This window comes from Aotus nancymaae, unplaced genomic scaffold (genome assembly GCF_030222135.1).
Source record: "Aotus nancymaae isolate 86718 unplaced genomic scaffold, 86718_ANA_hifiasm-v0.15.2.pri h1tg000089l, whole genome shotgun sequence".
Classification (NCBI taxonomy): domain Eukaryota; kingdom Metazoa; phylum Chordata; class Mammalia; order Primates; family Aotidae; genus Aotus; species Aotus nancymaae.
This window is the reverse complement of record NW_026988504.1, coordinates 22,942,652-22,963,695: the sequence shown is the minus strand read 5'-3', so window position 1 is coordinate 22,963,695 and position 21,044 is coordinate 22,942,652. Positions and strand designations below refer to the sequence as shown.

The 21,044-nt window shown below is 49.6% G+C and overlaps 1 protein-coding gene across 1 annotated transcript; it reads right to left on the bottom strand.

Annotated features, from left to right (window-relative positions):
• Positions 1–8,266: 8,266 nt before the first annotated feature.
• Positions 8,267–9,172, bottom strand: PYY (peptide YY). The gene is made up of 3 exons (XM_012443950.2): positions 9,082–9,172; positions 8,467–8,654; positions 8,267–8,351 (listed from the first exon to the last, which is right to left on the bottom strand). Exons 2-3 carry the CDS (start codon positions 8,652–8,654, stop codon positions 8,267–8,269), a joined length of 273 nt encoding a protein of 90 aa, XP_012299373.2. The 5' UTR covers positions 9,082–9,172.
• Positions 9,173–21,044: the final 11,872 nt, after the last annotated feature.

The following is a 21,044-nucleotide window of genomic DNA, read 5'->3' as shown; positions in this document are numbered from 1 at the left end:
TAGGAGGCCGACGCAAGATACAGGTCACAAGACCGTGCTGATAAAACAGAATAAGGTAAAGAAGCCGATAAGAACATGGGAAAACCAAGAGGGCGATGAAAGTGACCGCTGATCATCCTCACTGATCTTTTCTTTTTTTTCCTTTTTCAGCAGAAACGGGGTTTCACCATGTTGGCCATGTTGGTCTCGAACTCCTAATCTCAAGTTATCTGCCACCTCAGCCTCCCAAAGTGCTGGGATTACAGGCGTGAGCCACCGTGCCTGGCCTTACTGATTGTTACACACTAATTATAATGCATTAGCATGCTAAGAGATGCCTGCACCAGTGCCAGTTTACAAATGCCATGGCAACATCTGGAAGTTACCCTCCGTGGTCTAAAATGAAGCAGAACCCTCACTTCTGGGAAATCCTCACCCCTTTCCTGGAAAACTCATGAATAATCCACCCCTTGTTTATTAGTATATGATCAAGACATAACCATGACAATAGCCCAACAGCAGCCCTGGGGGCTGCTCTGCCTGTGGAGTAGCTGTTCCTTTGTTTCTTTACTTCTCTTTTATTTATTTATTTTATAGAGATGGGGGCTCACTTTTTTGCCCAGGCTCAAATGACCCTCCTGCCTCAGCATCCCAAAGTGCTGGGATTACAGGCGTGAGCCATCGCACCTGGCCCTTGTTTCCTTACGTCTCTAATAAACTTACTTTCACTCTACTCTGTGGACTCATTCTGAATTCTTTCTTGCCTGAGCTCCAATAACTCTTTTTGGGGGTCTGGTTCAGAAACTTTTTCAGTAACATTCCCGTAGTGCTTGCCACAGAGCCCTGCTTAAAGAAAGCACCAATTCCCGGCCTGCAGCTGCACTAAAAGATGATAGTGGGGCCTCTTACCCTACCCAACACCATGCCCTCTGGCACATGGCGGATGGCCACTGGCAGTGATGGGATGGAACAAGCGCTCTGAGACTAGGAGAGGAACACCCCAGAAACACCTGAGGTCACAGAGTGAGTGAAGGCAGCTAAAGGAGCAAAGGGAATGGGGGCCCTCACATACGTGACCCCAGGGCAGCAGTTTGCCCCGCACTGTGTCCTCCATCGCACCCTGCCTCCCCTCCCCGCCCTCAGAAGCTCATAAGTTCTGGGCCTCATGGGGGCAGCGGGAGGAGATGAAGAAGCAGGGGTTCTGCAAGGAGGTCAAAGCTGCATGAGGAGCCAGGGGACGGCTTGCAGTTTTTTGGGGTTTTTTTTTTTTGTTTATTTGTTTTTGAGACAAGCTCTCACTCTGTCACACAGGCTGGAGTGAAGTGGTATGATCATGACTCACTACAGCCTCTGTCTCCTGGGCTCAAGGGATCCTCCCATCTCAGCTTCCCAACTAGCTGGGACCACAAGTGCATGCCACCATGGCCAGCTAACTTTTTTTTTTTTTTTTTTGGAGATGGAGTTTCACTCTTTGTTTCCCAGGCTGGAGTGCAGTGGCACGATCTTAGCTCACTGCAACCTCTCCCTCCCAGGTCCAAGCGATTCTCCTGTCTCAGCCTCCTGAGTAGCTGGGATTACAGATGCCCACCACCACACCCGGCTAATTTTTGTATTTTTAATAGAGATAGCGTTTCACCACATTGGCCAGGTTGGTCTCAAACTCCTGACCTCAGATGATTCACCCACCTCTGCCTCCCAAAATGCTGGGATTACAGGCGTGAGCCACTGAGCCAGGCCTAATTTATTTATTTTTTAAAATATTTTGTAGAGATGGGCTCAAGTGATCTACCCACTTCACTCAGCCTCCCAAAGTGCTGGGATTACAAGAGTGAACCACTGCACCTGCCCAAGATGCAGTTTTTTGTGTTTTTTTTTGTTTTTGTTTTTGCTTTTGTGTGTGTGTGTGATGAAGTCTTGCTCTGTTGCCCAGGCTGGAGTGCAGTGGCATCCCTCAGCTCATTGCAGCCTCCACCTCTTGAGTTCCAGTGATTCTCCTGCCTCAGCCTCCTAAGTAGCTGGGGTTATAGGCACACACTACCCCTCCCAGCTAATTTTTGTATTTTTAGTAGAGATGGAGTTTTGCTATGTTGGCCAGGCTGGTCTCAAACTCCTGACCTCAGGTTATCTGCCCACCTCAGCCTCCCAAAGTGCTGGGATTACAGCCACGAGCCATTGCACCTGGCCAGAATGGCTTTTTTGAAAGTCAGGACATGGAAGTTCAGAAAAGGGAAGAAGCTGGCTGTGGCCCTCCAGCAAGCTGGCAGCTGTCCCTTACCTGGCCCTGCACTTCAGAACCTTCCTCTCAGGGCATCTTACAAGCACCTCTTTGCTGCCTTGTGAGGGAGGCAGGAATTACTCTTCACTCTTATCAGATGAGAAAACCCAGATCCAGCGAGGTAGCTGAGGCTGTCTAAGGTCACGTGGGAGTCAGAAAGGGTCAAGACTAAACCAGGGCCACATGGTTCCAGCCTGGCTTTATTCCTGTTTGCAGATCCCCTGACCCCCACCCACCACTGGCCAGAGCCTGGCCCAGCTCTTAGGCCAATGTCTTATTCCAAAATTGAGTGGCAGCAGCAGAGGTAGGGGGTACATTGGGGGAGGGGTAGCTGCTCCCAGATGCCAGGACCTATGCCCTGGAGAAACTCTTGAGCTAGGGATAGCTGTGACACACACACACATACCTTCTGCCCCTTGTCTCACCCACTCTGAACCAACTCAGGGCCCAGTGGGGGCTCACTCCACTAATTTGGAGACTGGGCCCTGCCTCCACTTCTCTCTGCCCTGGGAACTCCATCTGCCTCCAAGTCCTCCCAAAGACACACAGGGAGAGTTCACTGTTCTCCCTTCCTGTCTCCAGCATCTGCAACAGCAAATCCTATCATTGCCACTCCAAACTGTTCTCAAAGAGGAAGTCATCTCTATGGCTGAAATAGAAACTACACCAAGCTACATAATACAGTTCAAGAACAGACTGGTCAACATGGTGAAATTTTTCTATACTAAAAATACAAAAAATTAGTGGGGTATGGTGGTGGGCACCTGTAATCCCAGCTACTCCGGAGGCTGAAGCAGGAGAACTCCTGGGAGGCAGACGTTGCAGTGAGCCGAGATCACACCATTGCACTCCAGCCTAGGCGACAAGACCAAGACTCCATATCAAAAAAAAAAAAAAGACAGTGTTGGGGAGGTAAACAGGGAGGGCAGGGCAGGAAGTTTCCTGGAGGAAATGAGGCTGGAAGTGACCTTGAAGGCTGGGGCAGGGGAAATGCTTTCACAGAAGCAGGCCTGCGACATGGGGCTGAGCACGTTAGGGGTGCACACAGAACAACTGCAGGAGATGCCACCAGGGGAGGAAGGGGTGTGATGAAAAGCCTTGAGTTTCTGGCAAAGATTTTAGATTTCATGTTTAGTAGAATCAGAACTGCTTCGGGATGAGATCTCTTACCTCTGTCCCTCACTCTATGGCCTCTCTCCCTCTCTGCCTTGGGATTCCCATTGGTTCAATGAAGAGATAGGACCAAATGATTTCTTGATACATTCAAAAGACATCATGTTTCTAGCACATAATGCGAGGTACCCAAATATCCACATTCTCCCTTCATCATCAGAGAGCTTGAGATGGTTGATATGTAGGTTTGTTACATAACAAAAAGATAATCTGGCTGGGTGTGATGGCTCACACCTGTAATCCCAACACTTTGGGAGACCAAAGTGGGTGAATTACTTGAGGCTAGGAGTTCAAGACCAGCCTGCTCAATATGGTGAAACCCTGTCTTTACTAAAAATACAAAATTAGCCAGGCCATGGTGGCGTGCACCTGTAATCCCAGCTCCTTGGGAGGCTAAGGCAGGAGAATCACTTGAACCTGGGAGGAGGAGGTTGCAGTGAGCCAAGATTGCACCATTACACTCCAGCCTGGGCAATAAGAGCAAAACTCCATCTCAAAAAAAAAAAAAAAAAAAAGATAATCCATTTATAAATTTTTAAAAAGTTTAAAAATGAAGAGCTTGCAATAGGCACACAGCCACTCAGCTGAAGATATCTCCTAGGTTGTCTTTGAGACTGATGGGGCCATGAGACTAGGCTTTAACCAATGGGCTGAGAGCTAAAGTGATTTTTGCCATTCTGTTTTTAGGAATGGATGGGAGATTATATTTTTCAAAGGTGACCACAAAAATATCTCCTACCTCACGTGTGATTCTATAGTGGGGTCTATGTCCCCTCTTCCTAAATGTGAGGACACTTGTGACTACTGTGACCAACAGAGTATGGGGTAAGATGCCATGTGACTTTGGAAGCTGGGTCACAAAAGTGATTGTCATGAGTTAAATGGAGTCCCCCCTGAAATTCATACATTGAGGTCCTAATTCCCAGTACTTCAGAATGTGACCTCCTTTAGAAATGGGATTGGCCAGGCACAGTGGCTCAAGCCTGTAATCCCAGCACTTTGGGAGGCCGAGATGGGCAGATCACGAGGTCAAGAGATTGAGACCATCCTGGCCAACACGGTGAAACCCAGTCTCTACTAAAAAAAAAAAAAAATTAGCTGGGACACACACCTGTAGTCCCAGCTACTCCAGATGCTGAGACAGGAGAATTGCTTGAACCCAGGAGGCAGAAGTTGCAGTGAGCCGAGATCACGCCACTGCACTCCAGCCTGGTGCCTGGCGACAGAGCAAGACTCTGTCTCAAAAAAAAAAAAGAAAAGAAAAAGAAATGGGGGCTGGGCACGGTGGCTCACACCTGTAATCCCAGCACTTTGGGAGGCCGAGGTGGGTGGATCACGAGGTCAAGAGATTGAGACAATCCTGGTCAACATGGTGAAACCCTGTCTCTACTAAAAATACAAAAAATTAGCTGGGCATGGTGGCGCGTGTCTGTAATCCCAGCTACTCATGAGGCTGAGGCAGGAGAATTGCCTGAAACCAGGAGGCGGAGGTTGCGGTGAGCTGAGATCGCGCCATTGCACTCCAGCCTGGGTAACAGGAGCGAAACTCTGTCTCAAAAAAAAAAAAAAAAAAAAAGAAATGGGATCATCGCAGATATGATTAGTTAAGATGAGGTCATATGACAGTGTGTGAGCCCCTAATCCCATAGGACTGGTCTCCTTTGAAAAGGGGAAATTTGGACACAGAAACAGACATGCACAGAGGGAAGATGATGTGAGGAGACACAGCTCAGACACCCACCTTCAAGGTAAAGAGAGAAGTCTAGAACAGATCAGAAGGAATCAACTTGCCAACAACACCTTCATTCACTCAGTCTGTGATTCTTTGTTATGGCAGCCCTAGCAAATTAAACAGCAATGTCACCTTCAGCTGATTGTCTTGAAACACTCTAGGCGGGAGACAAGTTACCACATAAGTCCAACTACCCCAAGAATATCAGGCTGGAGAGGCCACATGTAGGTACGAAGGTCAACAGCCCCGGCTGAACTCAACAGCCGGCACCAGCATGGGAACGAGCCTTCTCAGGCATCAGCCCAGCGGATCCTCTAGATAACTGCAACCCTGCCAACCTCTGACTGTATCCGCACCTGAGACTCTAACCCATAAAACCTGAGTGATATACAATGGTTGTTTGAAGCTGCCAAGTTTTAGGATAACTTATCATAAACATAGTAACCAGAGTGCCTACCTTTCCCTTCCCTCTTTCGCCACTGGCCGGGACACAGATGAGGTCATGGTGGGCTGTCTTCAGTCCTGTAAATGACATAGATGAGGGCATGGGGAAGCCACAACTGAGGAGCCTGGGCTCTTGGATGCCCTTATGGAGCAGAGCTGCCAACTCCCCAGATGCCACTCACATTTCATGCAAGAGAAATAAATTTCCATCTTGTTTAAGCCACTGTTAATTCCATCTGTTTTTTTTTAAGCCAAATCAGTATCCTAGTAATATGATATACACAAAACAAACAGCTCAGTGTCTAGCACACAAATAAATGCTTTTTGGAAAAGGTAATTATTGCTATTGTCATTATTATGATACTGATAATAATTATTAATAATATTATTACCCTACACTGCTCGACACACCTCAAAATGAACATGAGGTGGACCCATGTCACTGATGGTCAATGAGACACGTCAAGCTGGGCAGAAATTGTCTGTGGTCATGCCTAATTCACACCAGGTCTCTCTTCCATCTGCCTTAAACTGACTACAGTTCTCCCAGGCAGACCAATAGACAGGGGATCCTGGACACCAACACACAGACACATCCTCCCACTCCCCACCCACACAATGAACCAAAGCTCCCAGCAGCCACTGCTTGCTCCCATCCCACCTGTCCTGTTGCAGGAGAGAAGACAGGAGGCAAAACGGATGGAAAGTGGGTTAGAGATAATGAATGTGGAAAGGGAGCCAAAGAAACTAACTCCACTCCCAAGAAATCGGGCAAGGCTTCCAGGAGGAGGTGACCACTATCCTGAGAGTATCTGCCAGGCTGAAGAGAGGGAAAGGGCTCTGCAAGCAGGGCGAGTGGCCTGGACAAAGGCACAGAGCATCAGAATCCACATAGCCGGTGACCTACCCCTGCCTTCTCTGCCTCACCCTTTCAGCTCTACCTCAGAGAGCCTGAAGGGCAGCACAGGGGAGGGTGGGTGTCAGAGCCCTGTGGCCCCCAAGGGACCTGTGTCCAAGCAGGGGCCTCCTCTGCAGCTATGGCAGAGTCAGCTTTAGAGTATTCTCTCCTTCCAGAACCATTGAACTGCAAATAGTACTTAAAAATCCTGATCTGATGCAGGGATGCCCTCAGCCTTCCTGTCCTTTTTACCCTCTCTGGGTCAGGGGCTTTGACCTCAATCTGATTTTCCCCCTCATCTCCTAGCTCCCTGCTTCAGATTCGGGCAGGTCTTGCTGAACTAGAGGCCCAGGAGAGAGCCCACAGACACAGGAGGCTGTGTCAGAGGAAGGAGACATAGACCCTTCCTTTCTGAGGCCCAGGGAGGGAGACAGGACAGAGGCATAGACAGAACTCTCAGTGAACAGAGCAGAGACCCTGAGAGATGGGCAGCCAGAGAGGGCAGGAAAAGTGCAACTGGGCAATCAAGGCAAGCCTCTTGGAAGAAAGGGGTAGGGAAGGATGGATGTCAGGGGAGATCAGCCTGCAGGTGGGCTCTGGAATAGGTGCAGAGTGGTGAGGGATTCGAGCTGGACTCCAGTTTAAACATTCACAGCGCCTTCAGGCTTCAGTAGCTAGTCCAAGGGAGGAAGGTACATGGGAGGGTGTCCCTATGGCCTTGTCACTGAGAAGGGACTGTTAGTGATTTATCCACTGAGTGTGAATTCAGCAAGATGGGGAGGGTGGTTTCTTAGGGATAGGGCAGCCTCCACGCTCCCCTCCCATTGCTCCTCTGCTCCCGAAAAGGGGGACGGCAGAAATGACCTGCCTCTCGGCCAGCACACACACGGCCATCTCACTCCCACACGGCTCTTCCTCCACGACCCCATTTCAGAACACACTTCACCGCCAGCCACTCCAGCCCTGGGCGCTAGTAATGCAGCTCCTAGGGAAGCGCCCGGGTGTGTTGGTGCCCGACCGCCCCCCCAGCCGTCTTTGGCTTCACGGGGTGGGAGAGGGACAGCCCTGTCCCCATCTACTCTCCTAGGCTGCCAGCAGGCTCCTATCCACTCTCCCCACCACTTCTTCCCGAGCTTCATCCACCCCTGCCCCAACTCGACCAGAATTCCTTCCACAGCAGTCCCTGGTCTGGGCGCTGTCCGGCTCCAGGCTGGGTGATCGAGTCTTCCCTGGGCTCCGAGCAGAGGGAACCCCGCCGCCCGCCCCAGCCTTGTCCTGAAGCGCCTCTGTCCGAGTGGGTTTTCTCTTCCCTGACCCCCACGCCTCCACCCTCCACTTCCACCGGACGCCACCTCCACTAAGGAGAAAGGAGAAGAAATAAAAAGGCACACATTCCGTTTCTGTGGAGTTTGCTCTTTATTTTGGGACCAGGGAAGGACCACATACAGCCCTCCAGCCCAGGGTGCGGGGGCAACGAGACGCAGGCGAAGGGCCGCACCCGAACCCTGTCCAGACGCCGCTGTCGGGAGGCGGAATCCGGGTTTCTGGGGTCCGGAGTGCGTATGCAAATGAGGTGGGCGTGGTTGGCAGAACTCCCAGGATGCCTCGGGGGTCCTCACCACTGGTCTGCGCCCTCTGACCTGAGGGAGCAAAGGGAAAGGAATTGGATCTGGGGATGCGAGCCTGGGAGACTTCTTAAACGAAGTTGCCAGGGTGGGGCCGGGCCGCGCTCTCGGAAGCAGGATGTGTGGTGAAGGGGGCGCTTTTACCGCGACCTGACGTGGCGATCCTCGCCGTCGGGGAAGAACGTTTTGGCGAGGAGCGCTTCCGTGCTGTCTCTTTTCCCATACCTGGGGACGGGGGCGGGAAGGGCGTGGTCAGACCTGGCCACGCCCCCAGGTGGTGCGGGGCCGCAGGGTGAGAGTCCCAGGGGTCCCGCTGCGCCCGCTCCGCGCCTGCGCTCACCGCTGCCGGGTGACCAGGTTGAGGTAGTGGCGCAGGGAGGCGTAGTAGCGACTCAGCTCCTCCGGGGAGGCGTCTTCGCCGGGAGCCTCCGGTTTGATGGGGTAGGCATCGACCAGCGCCCCCAGGCAGACGAGCAGGGCGAGAAGCACTGTGACCAAGGCGGGCCACGGCCTGCGCACCAACACCATCTGGGAGGCGACACTGGGGCGTGGGTCATTCCGAGCCTCGACGCTCCACAGCAGGAGGCTGCGGCTGCCGTCTGGGCAGCGCTCCAGCGCTCTCCCTGTGACTGGTGCCTGACCAAGGCTCAGCCACCGGCTTGCTGTGTGTTCTCAGGCACTGCACCGTCTCCTGACTCAGTTTCCTCATCTGTCAAAGGGGCGTTAAGCTCTGCCTGCCTCGCCACCCCACCCCCGCTGCTGCCCAAAGAGGTAGATGGAAGAAGAGGGCTGTGCTGGCAATGGGACTCCTGGGCCTCCTTCCCGTTTCCGATGGGCCCCTCCAATCCAGTTTCCCACCAGTCACCCCTGGCTGCCACCATCCCAGCCTCAGTTTCCCCACAAAACAGCCTGGGTTTCCCGGTACCAGACCATGCTTGAGCCCCCAGCCACTTACAGCGATAGCTCGTGAAGCAGATCAGCAAGAGATGGAAGTCGAGGGAAGTCCCAAGGGCTGCACTCCTGCAGGTCAAGCCGAGGTCTTCTCTGCTCAGCGCTTTCCTTGCGGGGCTTATATCCCCGCCTGGAAAGGGAGGGGGAGTACCAGGAGGAGGGGGAGCCAGCAGGGCGTGGGCCCTTCTTCCTCCCTCCTTCCACCCCCGCCAGATCACTGAGCTTATACCCAGCCAGTACGTGAGCTTATACCCAGCCAGCACCCCGCAAGAGCTCAGGGGGCAGCTACCATGCTCAGATTCGGTGTCCCATTGGATGGGTTACCCAGCCTGAACCCCATGTTCATCCCACAGCCCCCCAGTGGCAGGTCTGGCCTCCCGAGGAAGTGAAGCGGTTGGAGCTAGACTCCTGGGCAGGCCCTAGGACCAGGATTGAGATTCTGTCTTCCCTAGCCTGTCGGTGAGTGGGAGAAGGGAGTGGGAGCGTGGACACATTTCCTCCAGCCTGTGAGACCTATGTCCTCTCTTTCCAAAAGACAACCCTTTTCAGCCTCTGCTCAGTAATACCTTGAAGAAGGGCTGAGGACTGACAGGACGTCTGGGGGAAAGTCTTTCTCCTGGAGGCAGGGGTGGGAGCGCATGACCTTGGCTCCTGACATGCAGTTTATGTGTCCTGAGGGAGTGGCCCTTCTGAACACTCCATTATGTCCTCTCTCTACTAAAGAGTTGGAAAAGAGGCAGGAGGAGGCAGAACAGAAGCCAGTAAGTCCCCCCCACCAGAGGCAGCTGAGTCGGCCACCTGCGTATCCAGCCTGGCACACACAGACCCCGGTCCAGCCATGTGTGGCATACAGCCCCCTCCCAAGGCAGAGTCTCTTCACCCCTATGCAGGTGTCATTCAGGGCACAGGTGTCTTCTGGGCCTGAGTGATGCCAAGGCTTCCCAGGCACATGCCACTGTCCCCAGCCCATGCCAGTCTCCACTGGGCTCTGAAGCCCAGATCCTTTGAAGGAAAGGACTCGTGTTTATTAAGCACGTATCTGCACCGGGTGGTGCACAATTTCAGGCATCACAAGACGGTGAGGTGAGTTTATCTCCATTTTCCAGATGAGCAAACTGAAGCTTTGAGAGGTGATAGAGCAGCCAAGCTCACCCACGATTCAAACAGGAAAAGGAGGGTGAGGCAGATCCCAGGAAAGGACCTCTCAATCATGAGGGCAGAAAGACTCAGCACCTGGAGTACCCATGGGCGCCAGAGGCAGGCCTGGGAGCAGGGACCCAAAGGCTGAGTCTGGGGCCCACCACCCACTCTGAGAGGCCGGGGCAGGGGAAGGGCCTCCAGAGTGCCCTTCAAACCCCCTCAAACCCACCTGCCCAGGAGGAGAGAAGGCTGTGGGAAGGTCTCCCCAGAAAGCCCTTCCAGCTTCCTCTCCCTGGCCTGGCCAGACCTCCAGTACTTCTAGATGTCCCATCAGCATCCCCTTGGTTCTGAGCCAGCTCCTCCAACCCCAGGACAGATGGCTGTGGGTGCTATTTTTAGAGCTCTCCTGAGACGGGGAGTTCAGGGCTCCCGCAGTCACCTTTTATGAGTTCAATCACCTGCATTCTCCGGAAATGGCTCCTTATCAGCCAGTGAGGCCCCATGGAACTGTACATCCCAGGAAGCACCAGGGTGCCCTGCTGAGCATGGAGGTGGAAGAGGACACCAGGACAAGGGGACATAGATCCTGCCCTTGGAGGGACGAGAAAAATCATTCTTCTTAGGGAGCCCTCATCCAAGGGGCAAGGCACAGCCCTGTCCTTCAAGAACCCCAGTCTCAAAGGAGAGACATGGCCATGTCATAAGGGAGCCCCAGTCTGAGGGGTTCCCAGAACATAGATACAGAGAGACAGAGATAGCCTTTGTCATGTTGGGAGGGGAGACAGCAGAAATCAAAGAATTTCACTCCTGTGGGAAGACAAGAGACAGGTGCTCACCCTAGGATGGAGGGGCAGCGGGGGTTGGTTAGGACATCTGTGATCTCAGGGGTCAGGGCCCAGAGAAGGACCCTGAAGGCTAACAGGGGCAAGGATACCAGAGAGTAGAGGGCTGTTTGCTCTTCTGACCCTGCGGCACTAACCATGGAGGTGATGGGTTTCTAGAGCGCTGATTTGGGCCAGAGAGATGGAGACTGTGAGATGTCCAGGGAATCTGACATCTGGAACCTGTCATGTCCTGGAACCCCATCATGTCTTGGGGTATGTGGGGTCCAAGGACAGATGGGAAGAGAGGAGAGACATTGTAGAAGCTAGAGGGCATGGAGTGGCCTGAATTTGGGCTACAACCTCTGAAAAAGTCACTTCCTCATTTATAGCCAAAGTAAATGGGCCCCTAGGTGGTCTCAGTGTGGACCAGGAGCCAGCCTCACACATCCCTGCAAACCGTCTCTATCCATCATACTCCCATCCTCTAATCTCAGTCCCCAATTACAGGGCAAGCTGATTGTTTCATTAATCACCGCCTCCTCATCGAAGAGCTTATTAACTTGTTGATTAGCGAGAAGGATGCCTCAGCCTTCGATCAGTGGGCTCAGCCACCCCACTCATCCATACACCTACACCCATCATTGATGCATGACTCAGGGCCGTGAGATTTGTCTGGGGTGTGGGGGAGGGGGGGAAACTTCAGAAAAAATTGTTTTTGTAGATGTGAGACCAGGACCTGCCTCCAATTTGTCCTTGGAGGGTAGGGGACAGAATCAAAGGGCTCCCTTGGTCCCCATTCTCAGAGCACCTTTCAAGGCCACCCCAAGGCAGGGAGACCATGGACCTGGACCCCAGGCGCCAACCATTCCCCTTGTCCAGTGGGCTCAAGGACCACTCATCAAGATGCTGTGGCCTCTGCCACATCACCCCATCACCCACCCAGCTGTACCCACTCCCCACGAAAAAGACTTCTCTTTGATTACCATGCACTGTGCACCACTGGTCCACTGCCTTCCACCCTCAGGCATTTTCTCACACCAAGTTTCCTGTAGACAGCAGGTTGTTATACACCAAGAGTAATTCAATCCTCATTCAATAAGCACTTATTAAGTCTCTGCTATGGGCCAGGCACTGATCTAGACATTGGGATAGAACAACAGACAAACGGGCAAAATCCTTGCCCACATCGATCTCACATTGTAGTGACAGGAAATAGAAAATAAATAAATAAATATGGAGGCCAGGTGCAGTGGCTCCCAGTACTTTGGGAGGCAGAGGCAGGTAGATCATCTGAGGTCAGGAGTTCAAGACCAGCCTGGTCAACATGGTGAAACCCCCTCTCTACTAAAAATACAAAAACTAGCCGGGCACAGTGGCACACGCCTGTAATCCAGCTACTCGGGAAACTGAGGCAGTAGAATGGTGCCACTGCACTCCAGCCTGGGTGACAGAATGAGACTCTGTCTTGAATGAATGAATGAATGAATGAGCATGGGATATGTCTGATAAGCACTATAGAAAAAAAATCAGATCCGGGTGTAGTGGCTCACCTCTGTAATCCCAGTGCACTGGGAGACCAAGGTAGAAGGATCACTTGAGCCCAGGAAGGAAGTGAGGAAGCAAACCATGAAGCTACATTGGGAAGGGTGACGGGCGGGTGTATGAAACAGCAATGCCAAGAAGGAAGTGATTTTCACGTTTTGTGATAGGAGTTCTCCTAGGAGCCCTCCCTCTTACCTGAAGCTTCTGCAAGACACAGTAACAGATGCCTGTGGCCTGGTGCACATGCCAAGGCTCAGGCTTCACTCCAGAACAGAGGTAGGTAAACTCTTTCTGTATAGGACCCGAGAGTAGATATTTTAGGCTTGTGGTCCGTACAATCTCTGTTGACACTGTTAGGCTCAGCCAGTGCAGCTTGAAAGCAGCCACTGAATATATCAAAAAAAGAATGGGCATGGTGGTGCTTCAGTAAATCTTTAACATCTTTACAGATGTTAGTTTGAATTTCATATAATTTTCATGTCATAACATTTTTGGGGGTTTATTTCAACTGCTTACAGATTCAACCACTTTAAAATTATTTTTATTATTATTGAGCTCAAGGGATCCTCTGGTCTCAGTCACCCAAAATGCTGAGGTTATAGGCATAAGCCACTGTGCCTGGCCTAAAAGGCATTTTTTTTTTTTTTTTTTTTGAGACAGAGTCTTGCTATGTCACCCAGGCTGGAGTGCAGCAGCATGATCTCAGCTCATTACAACCTCTGCCTCCTGGGTTCAAAAGATTCTCCTGCCTCAACCTCTTGAGTAGCTGGGGTTACAGGCATGCGCCACCACACTCAGCTAATTTTTGAATTTTTAGTAGAGACAGGGTTTCACCATGTTAGCCAGGCTGGTCTCAAACTCTGGACCTCAAGTGATCCACCTGCCTTGGCCTCCCAAAATGCTGGGATTATGAGTGTGAGCTGCCACATCCAATCCCTAAAAGGCATTTTAACCCACAGAATGTACAAAAGCAGGCCCACAGGGCCAGAGTTTGCTGACCTCTGGTCTAGAAAAGCAAGAACTCAGCTACTTCTGGGTTGTCTGTTTACCAAGAGTCTGTTGGATGTGTCCCTAGTTTGTTTATGCCAGGTGTATTTGTCATTGTAATCCTATAATTGAATTAAATATTATTAAATTGATGAAACATGAGTGCATAAAGAATTGTTTCCTTGCAAACTACGTTAAATCCTTTGAAAGCAATACACAAAGAGATTTGCTGACATGTTGAATTAAATGTGAAAGAGAAACTATTCAGGGAAAACCCTAAAAACCTAGAAGTGTGCTACATCACATCGCTTCACAGGGGTCTTCAAGTTTAAAGAAATTGGAAATAATAGGTGATGAATTATAGGTTTGTGGGTGTGATTTATGCAAGAAAGTCAAAGGGGGATTTGAGTCAAGATCCTCAAAGAAAAATTAGTGCCTGAATGTGAATCTTTATGTTTGAAGTCGAAGCAAAGTGACTAAGACCTGTATGTGTCTGCTTTTTTTTTTTTTTTTTTTGAGACGGAGTTTCGCTCGTTACCCAGGCTGGAGTGCAATGGCGCGATCTCGGCTCACCGCAACTTCCGCCTCCTGGGTTCAGGCAATTCTCCTGCCTCAGCCTCCTGAGTAGCTGGGATTACAGGCACGCGCCACCATGCCCAGCTAATTTTTTGTGTTAGTAGAGACGGGGTTTCACCATGTTGACCAGGATGGTCTCGATCTCTTGACCTAGTGATCCACCCGCCTCGGCCTCCCAAAGTGCTGGGATTACAGGCGTGAGCCACCGCGCCCGGCCTCATGTGTCTGCTTTTATGACTGCCCACTTAGACTGACTTTTTCAAGACTGGTCAATAACTCAGAGCTGCTTAGGGCTTCTCCAGTACTTTATATATTTCCAATATAGTTTGAATGTTTTACAGGATATTTCTATTTAATGGCTTAAATAACAAACAAAAAATCTTTAAAAACCAATAAAAATAGGCTGGGCACAGTGGCTGATGCCTCTTATCCCCGCACTTTGGGACACCAAGGTGGACAGATCACCTGAGGCCAGGAGTTCGATACCAGCCTGGCCAACACGTTGAAACCCTGTCTCTGCTAAAAATAGAAAAATTAGTTGGGTGTGGTGGTGCATGCCTGTAATCCCAGCTACTTGGGAGTCTGAGGCAGGAGAATCACTTGAATCAGGGAAGCGGAGGTTGAAGTGAGCCAAGATCACACCACTGCACTCCAGTCTGGGTGACAGAGGGCGACTCCATCTCAAAAAATAAATAAATAAATAAAAATAAAATGCTAGTGTGTGTTGTGAAGCCTGAAATTAGCTAGTGTGAGGGTCCCTGGGCTCCAGCCCCTGGAAGCTCTATGCATATCCCCTCCACATGAGTGCTCCTGTTCTCAGGATGAGCTCCTGTTTGAATCCAAAACTTTTTCAAGAGTCCAACAGTCTCAAAAGGCTACTGATGCAGAACCTCAAGTCCTGAAAGAGGTATGGAGTCAGGGAGAAACAGTTCTGACCTAGTTTGGACACAGTCAGCTCCCTGATTCACCAGGCCCTTGTGGACTTGTATCTTTCTGGCTCCTGGTATCTGATGCAGTGCTGGCACGTGGTGGGCTCCTAGGTTATTGAATCAATCATCAACAAGAGAACATGTTAGCTAAGATATTGGTTCACCTGCCTTCATAGAGACCAAATAACAGTAGCTTACATACCATAGATGTTTATTTCTCTCTCATGTAAGGGTCCAAGCTGGCAGCCAGCGGATAGGGTGCCTCTGATCTACAAGGAGCCCCAGCACCATCTATCTTCTTACTCCAAGAATGTGCACCCATCCACATGGTTTAAGAATGTTTATTAGGCTGGGCGCAGTGGCTCATTCCTGTAATCCCAGCACTTTGGGAGGCCAAGGCGGGTGGATCACCTGAGGTCAGGAGTTGGAGACCAGCCTGGCCAACATGGTGAAACCCCGTTTCTACTAAAAATACAAAAAAGAAAATTATCCAGGCATAATGGCAGGTGCCTGTAATCCCAGCTACTCAGAAGCCTGAGGCAGGAGAATTGCTTGAACCTGGGAGGTGGAAGTTGCAGTGAGCTGAGATCACGCCACTGCACTCCAGTCTGTGCAACAGAGCAAGATTCTGTCTCAAAAAAAAAAAAAATAGTGTTCATTACCCCACATTCACACTCCAAGCCACAGGGATGAGAAACAAGCAAGTAGAGGGCAAGCATTTTGCCCTTTAAGAGTGTGGTGCAGTAGAAATCTGGCTCTGACTCACACCTGTAATCCCAGCACTTTGGGAGGCTGAGGCAGGAGGACCACTTGAGCCCAGGAATTTGAGACCAGCCTGGGCAACACAGCAGAATCCTGTCTCAACCAAAACAATGAATAATAAAATAGCCTGGTACGGTGGTAAGTGCCTGTAGTCACAGCTACTTGGGAGGCTGAGGTGAGAGGATTGCTTGAGCCTGGGAAGTCAGGGCTGCAGGGAGTTGCGATTGTTCCACAGCCTGGACGACAGAGCGAAATCCCTTCTCAAAAAACAAACAAACCAAAAAAAAAAAAAAAAAAAAAAGAAGAAGAAGAAGAAGTGGGGGAGGAAGGAGAGTATCAGGAAGAACAGCTAATGGATGCTGGGCTTAATACCTAGGTGCTGGATGATTTGTTCTGCAAACCACCATGGCTCATATTTACCTATGTAACAAACCTGCACATCCAGTACACGTACCCCTGAACTTCAAAGTTGGAAAGAAAGAAAAGAGTATGAGGAGGAAGCGGCATTGCTGCTTGTGCTCCTATCCCATTGGCCAGAACTTAGTCACGTGGCCATGCCTAACCAGGCTTTTGCTCCGTTTTTCCTTTTTTTTTTTTTAATTGGCGTCCCTGGGTGGGCTCGAATTTCCCTTTTTTTTTTTCTTTTAGAAGAATCTCACTCTGTTGCCCAGGCTGGAGTTCAGTGCCGCAATCTCAGCTCACTGCAACCTCTGCCTTTCGGGTTCAAGTGATTCTTGTGCCTCAGCCTTCCAAGTAGCCGGGATTACAGGCTCCCGCCACCACGTCTAAGTTTTGTATTTTTAGTAGAGACGGGGTTTCTCCATGTTGGCCGGGCTGGTCTTGAACTCCTAACCTCAGGTGATCCGCCCACCTCAGCCTCTCAAAGTGCTGGGATTATAGGCGTGAGCCACCTCACCAGCCTGTTTTGCTCCATTTTCCCCGACCCTCATGTCAGCCCACTTTCTGTCTTCTCTGCCTCCAAACTCACCTGTCTCTTACCACAATGAAAGTGGCTTTCACCTCAGCACACAGCATCCTTCTCCCTCATCGCCCTGCCTGGAAGTGGGAGCCTTTCACCCTACCTCACACGTCTTTTCCTTTCACTCTTTCCCATCGCTCTTAGTGAAAGAGACTGAGTTGTTCCCCAGTATCTATTTTCCCCTTCTTCCCTTATAATAGAGTTTAGCTGAGCATGTGGCTTCCCAGCTAAAAACTACATTTCCCAGTCTCCCTTGCAGCCAAGTGGCTTCTCGCGACTAAGTTCTGGCCAACGGATGTGAGCAATAGCGATGTGCGCCACTCCCAAAATGTGCATTAGAAAGAATGCGGCTATCCTCTCACTCCTCTGTTTTCCCCCTTCCAAGACCCTCAATGCAATGCCAAACGGAAATGTAAAAATGAGCCATTTTTCAGCTTTAGTGAGGTATCATTAACCCATAAAATTGTATATACTTAAAGTGTACAATGTGATGATTTGATATATGTATACATTGTCAAATGATTACTGTAATCAAACTAACACATCCATCACCTCATTCCTTACTTTTTCTTATGTGAAAATGTTTAAGAGCAACACTCCAAGCATATTTCAAGTATACAATACAGTTTTATTAACTATTAACTATAATCACCATGCTGTACAAAAAATGAGCCATTCTTGACCATGTGAATGAAGAAATCTTTTAGTCACAGGAGCACCCTCAGACTGGCAGGACCAATTTGTCTGCGTCACGTTGGAGATGACTGGGACTTCCCCATTCCCCAGAGGGGAATGATGACTGATGACTGCAGGGGTATAAACACTTCAGTTTGCCTCTGATTTGTATGACTTGAGATGCAGCCAACAAATGTTCCCTGGAAAGTGCTATGGGCATTTTTTGGGGTGGCGGCACACAGTTGCTGAAACAGCGGTTGCAATAGCAGGTGAGGGCAATGGCACCAATGCCCTTGTTCAAGTCTAAAGGGTCTGGAGAAGTTCTTGTCCCCTGAGCTCTCAGCACTGAACTGCCAGGGCTCCCTTACGGTACTGAACCCACAGTGGGGATAAGCCACCAAGAGCAGGATCAAAATTAAGCAACGGGGACAAGAAAAGGGGGAGAGAGAGAGATCCAGATAAAAAAGGGGAGAGAGGAACACAGCCAGAAAAAGCTCAGACCAAAGCCACTGTCGTTTTCACATTGCATGAAAACAATAAAAGGAAGAGATCTGTGGAGTCAGAAAAATTCTGGCTGGGCGTGGTGGCTCACGCCTGTAATCCCAGCACTATGGGAGGCCAATACAGGTAGATCATGAGGTCAGGAGTTCAAGACCAGCCTGGCCAACATAGTGAAACTCCATCTAAAAATACAAAACAAAATTAGCCAGGCGTGGTGGCAGGTGCCTGTAATCCCAGCTACCCAGGAGGCTGAGGCAGGAGAATGGCTTGAACCTGGGAGGCGGAGGTTGTAGTGAGTGGAGATCATGGCGCCACTGCACTCCAGCCTGGGCAACAGTGCGAGACTCCATCTCAGAAAAAAAAAAAGAAAAACTGGTGAAGCCTCCTTCTGAAAATTCAGGAAAATTAGTTTCACATAAAAATTAGCAATGGAAAAGTACTAAGATAAAATCCAATACAGACTATTATTAGAAAAATACAGGCTTGTGCCTGTAATCCAAGCACTTTGGGAGGCTGAGGCAGGTGGATCACTTGAGGTCAGAAGTTCTAGACTACTCTGGCCAACATAGTGAAACCCTGTCTCTACTAAAAATACAAAAATTAGCCAGCATGGAACCACGCACCTATAATCCCAGCTACTCGGGAGGCTGAGGCAGGAGAATCGCTTGAACCCAGGAGGCAGAGATTTCAGTGAGCCAAGATCTCACCACTACACTCCAGCCTGGGTGATAGAGTGAGACTCTGTCTCAAAAAAAAAAAAAAGATAATATTGATTTGATAAAGAAAAATCATTTGACAAAAATTCAACGTCCACTCACAATTAAAAAAACAACACTCAGGCCAGGCTGAGTGGCTCACACCCATAATTCCAGCACTTTGGGAGGCTAAGGCAAGAGGTATTGCTTGAAGCCAGGAGTTCAAGACCAGCCTGGGCAACACAGTAAGACCCTGTCTCTACAAAAAAAAAAAAAAATTTAATTAATTGGGCATGGTGGTGCCTGTAGTCTCTGCTACTTGGGAGGCTGAGGTGGGGAAATTGCTTAAGCCCAGTAGTGTGAGGCTACTGTAAGCCTTGATCACACCACTGTACTCTGCTTGGATGACAAAGCGAGCCCGACTCAAAAAAAAAAAAAACCAGGCAAGGTGGCTCATGCCTGTAATACCAACACTTTGGGAGGCCAAAGCTGGAGGATCATTTGAGGCCAGGAGTTCAAGATCAGCCTTAACAACATGGCAAAACCCTGTCTCTACTAAAAATACAAAAATTAGCTGGGCATGGTGGCAGATGCCTGTAATCCCAGCTACTCAAGAGGCTGAGGCATGAGAATTGCTTGAACCCTGGAGGCAGAGGTTGCAGTGAGCTGAGATGGCATCACTGCACTCCAGCCTGGGTGACAGAGGGAGACCCTCTCTCAAAAAAAAAAAAAAAAAAAGACAGTGAGCGAGGTACAGTGGAAGTGACAGACAGCTAGGAGGTCAATGGAACAGAACAGAAAGTATGGAAATAGACCCATGCAAATATGGCAAATTGGTGTGTTTTTTTTTTGAGGCGGAGTTTGCACCCACTACCATCACTATAGTTCTATCTTTTAGGGAATGTTATACACCTGGAATAATACAGTATGTAACTTTTTGAGACAGGCTTTTTGTCCACCGCTTATGCCTTGGAGATTACTCTAATTTGTTCTGTTTATCAATAGTCCATTCCTTTCTATTGCTGAGTAGTAAATATCCCAATATATTAATGTAGTTTGTTTATTCAGTTACCCATTGAAAGACATTAGAGCTGTTTCCAGTTTGAATCAACTATGAATAAAGCTGCTATAAACATTCATGTGGGCATATTCATCTCTCTAGGATAGACACCCTGGAGAGAGTTTTCTGGGTCATATGCAATTATGTGTTTAACTTTAGAAAAAAGTACCAAGGTGTTTTCCAAGACGGCTGTACCATTTTGCATTCCCACCATCTGTGGACAAGAGTTCTAACTGCTCTGCACCTTCTCAGCACTTCAGATTGTCAATATTTTTTTATTACTCATTCTAACGTGTGGTTAGTGGCACCTCATCACAGTTTTAATTTGCATTTTCCAGCTGGGAGAGGTGGCTCACGCCTGTAATCCCAGCACTTCGGGAGGCCAAGGCAGGTGATCACCTGAGATCAGGAGTTCAAGACCAGCCTGGCCAACATGGTAAAACCCCGTCTCTACTAAAAATACAAAAATTAGCCAGGCGTGGTGGTGCACGCCTGTAATCCCAGCTACTCAGGAGGCTGAGGCAAGAGAATCACTTGAACCTCGGAGGTGGAGGTTGCAGTGAGCCAAGGTCGGGAAAAAAAAAAGGCATTTTCTATTGTCTAATGATATTGAACATCTATTCATATGCTTATTTGCCATCTTTATGTCCTCCTTGGTACAGTGTCTGTTCGTGTTTTGTTGTTGCGTTTTGTTTTATTTTGTTTTTCTGAGACAGAGTTTTACTCTTGTTGCCCAGGCTGGAGCGCAATGGCGCGATCTCAGCTCACTGCAACCTTCGCCTCCTGGGTTCGAGCGATTCTCCTTCCTTAGCCTCCTGAGTAGCTGGGACTACAGGTGTGCGACACCACATCCAGCTAATTTTTTTTTTTTTTTTTTTTTGGTAGAGATGGGATTTCACCATGTTGGGCCAGGCTGGTCTCAAACTCCTGACCTCAGATGATCTGCCTGCCTCAGGTTCCCAAAGCACTGGGATTACAGGCGTGAGTCACCGCACTCTGCCAACTTTATGTTACTTTAAAAAACATTTTTTTTTTTTTGAGATGGAATCTCAATCACCCAGGCTGGAATGCAGTGGCACAGTCATAGCTCACTGTTACCTGGAACTCCTGAGCTCAAACAATCATTCCACTGCAGCCTTCCTAGTTGCTAGGAAAACAGGCATGCACCACTATACCTGGCTAATTTTTATTAGCATTTATTTTTGTTGAGACAGGATCTCACTCTGTTGCCCAAGCTGGTCTCAAACTCCTGACCTCAAGTGATCCTCCTGCTTCAGCCTCCCAAAGTGCTGGGATT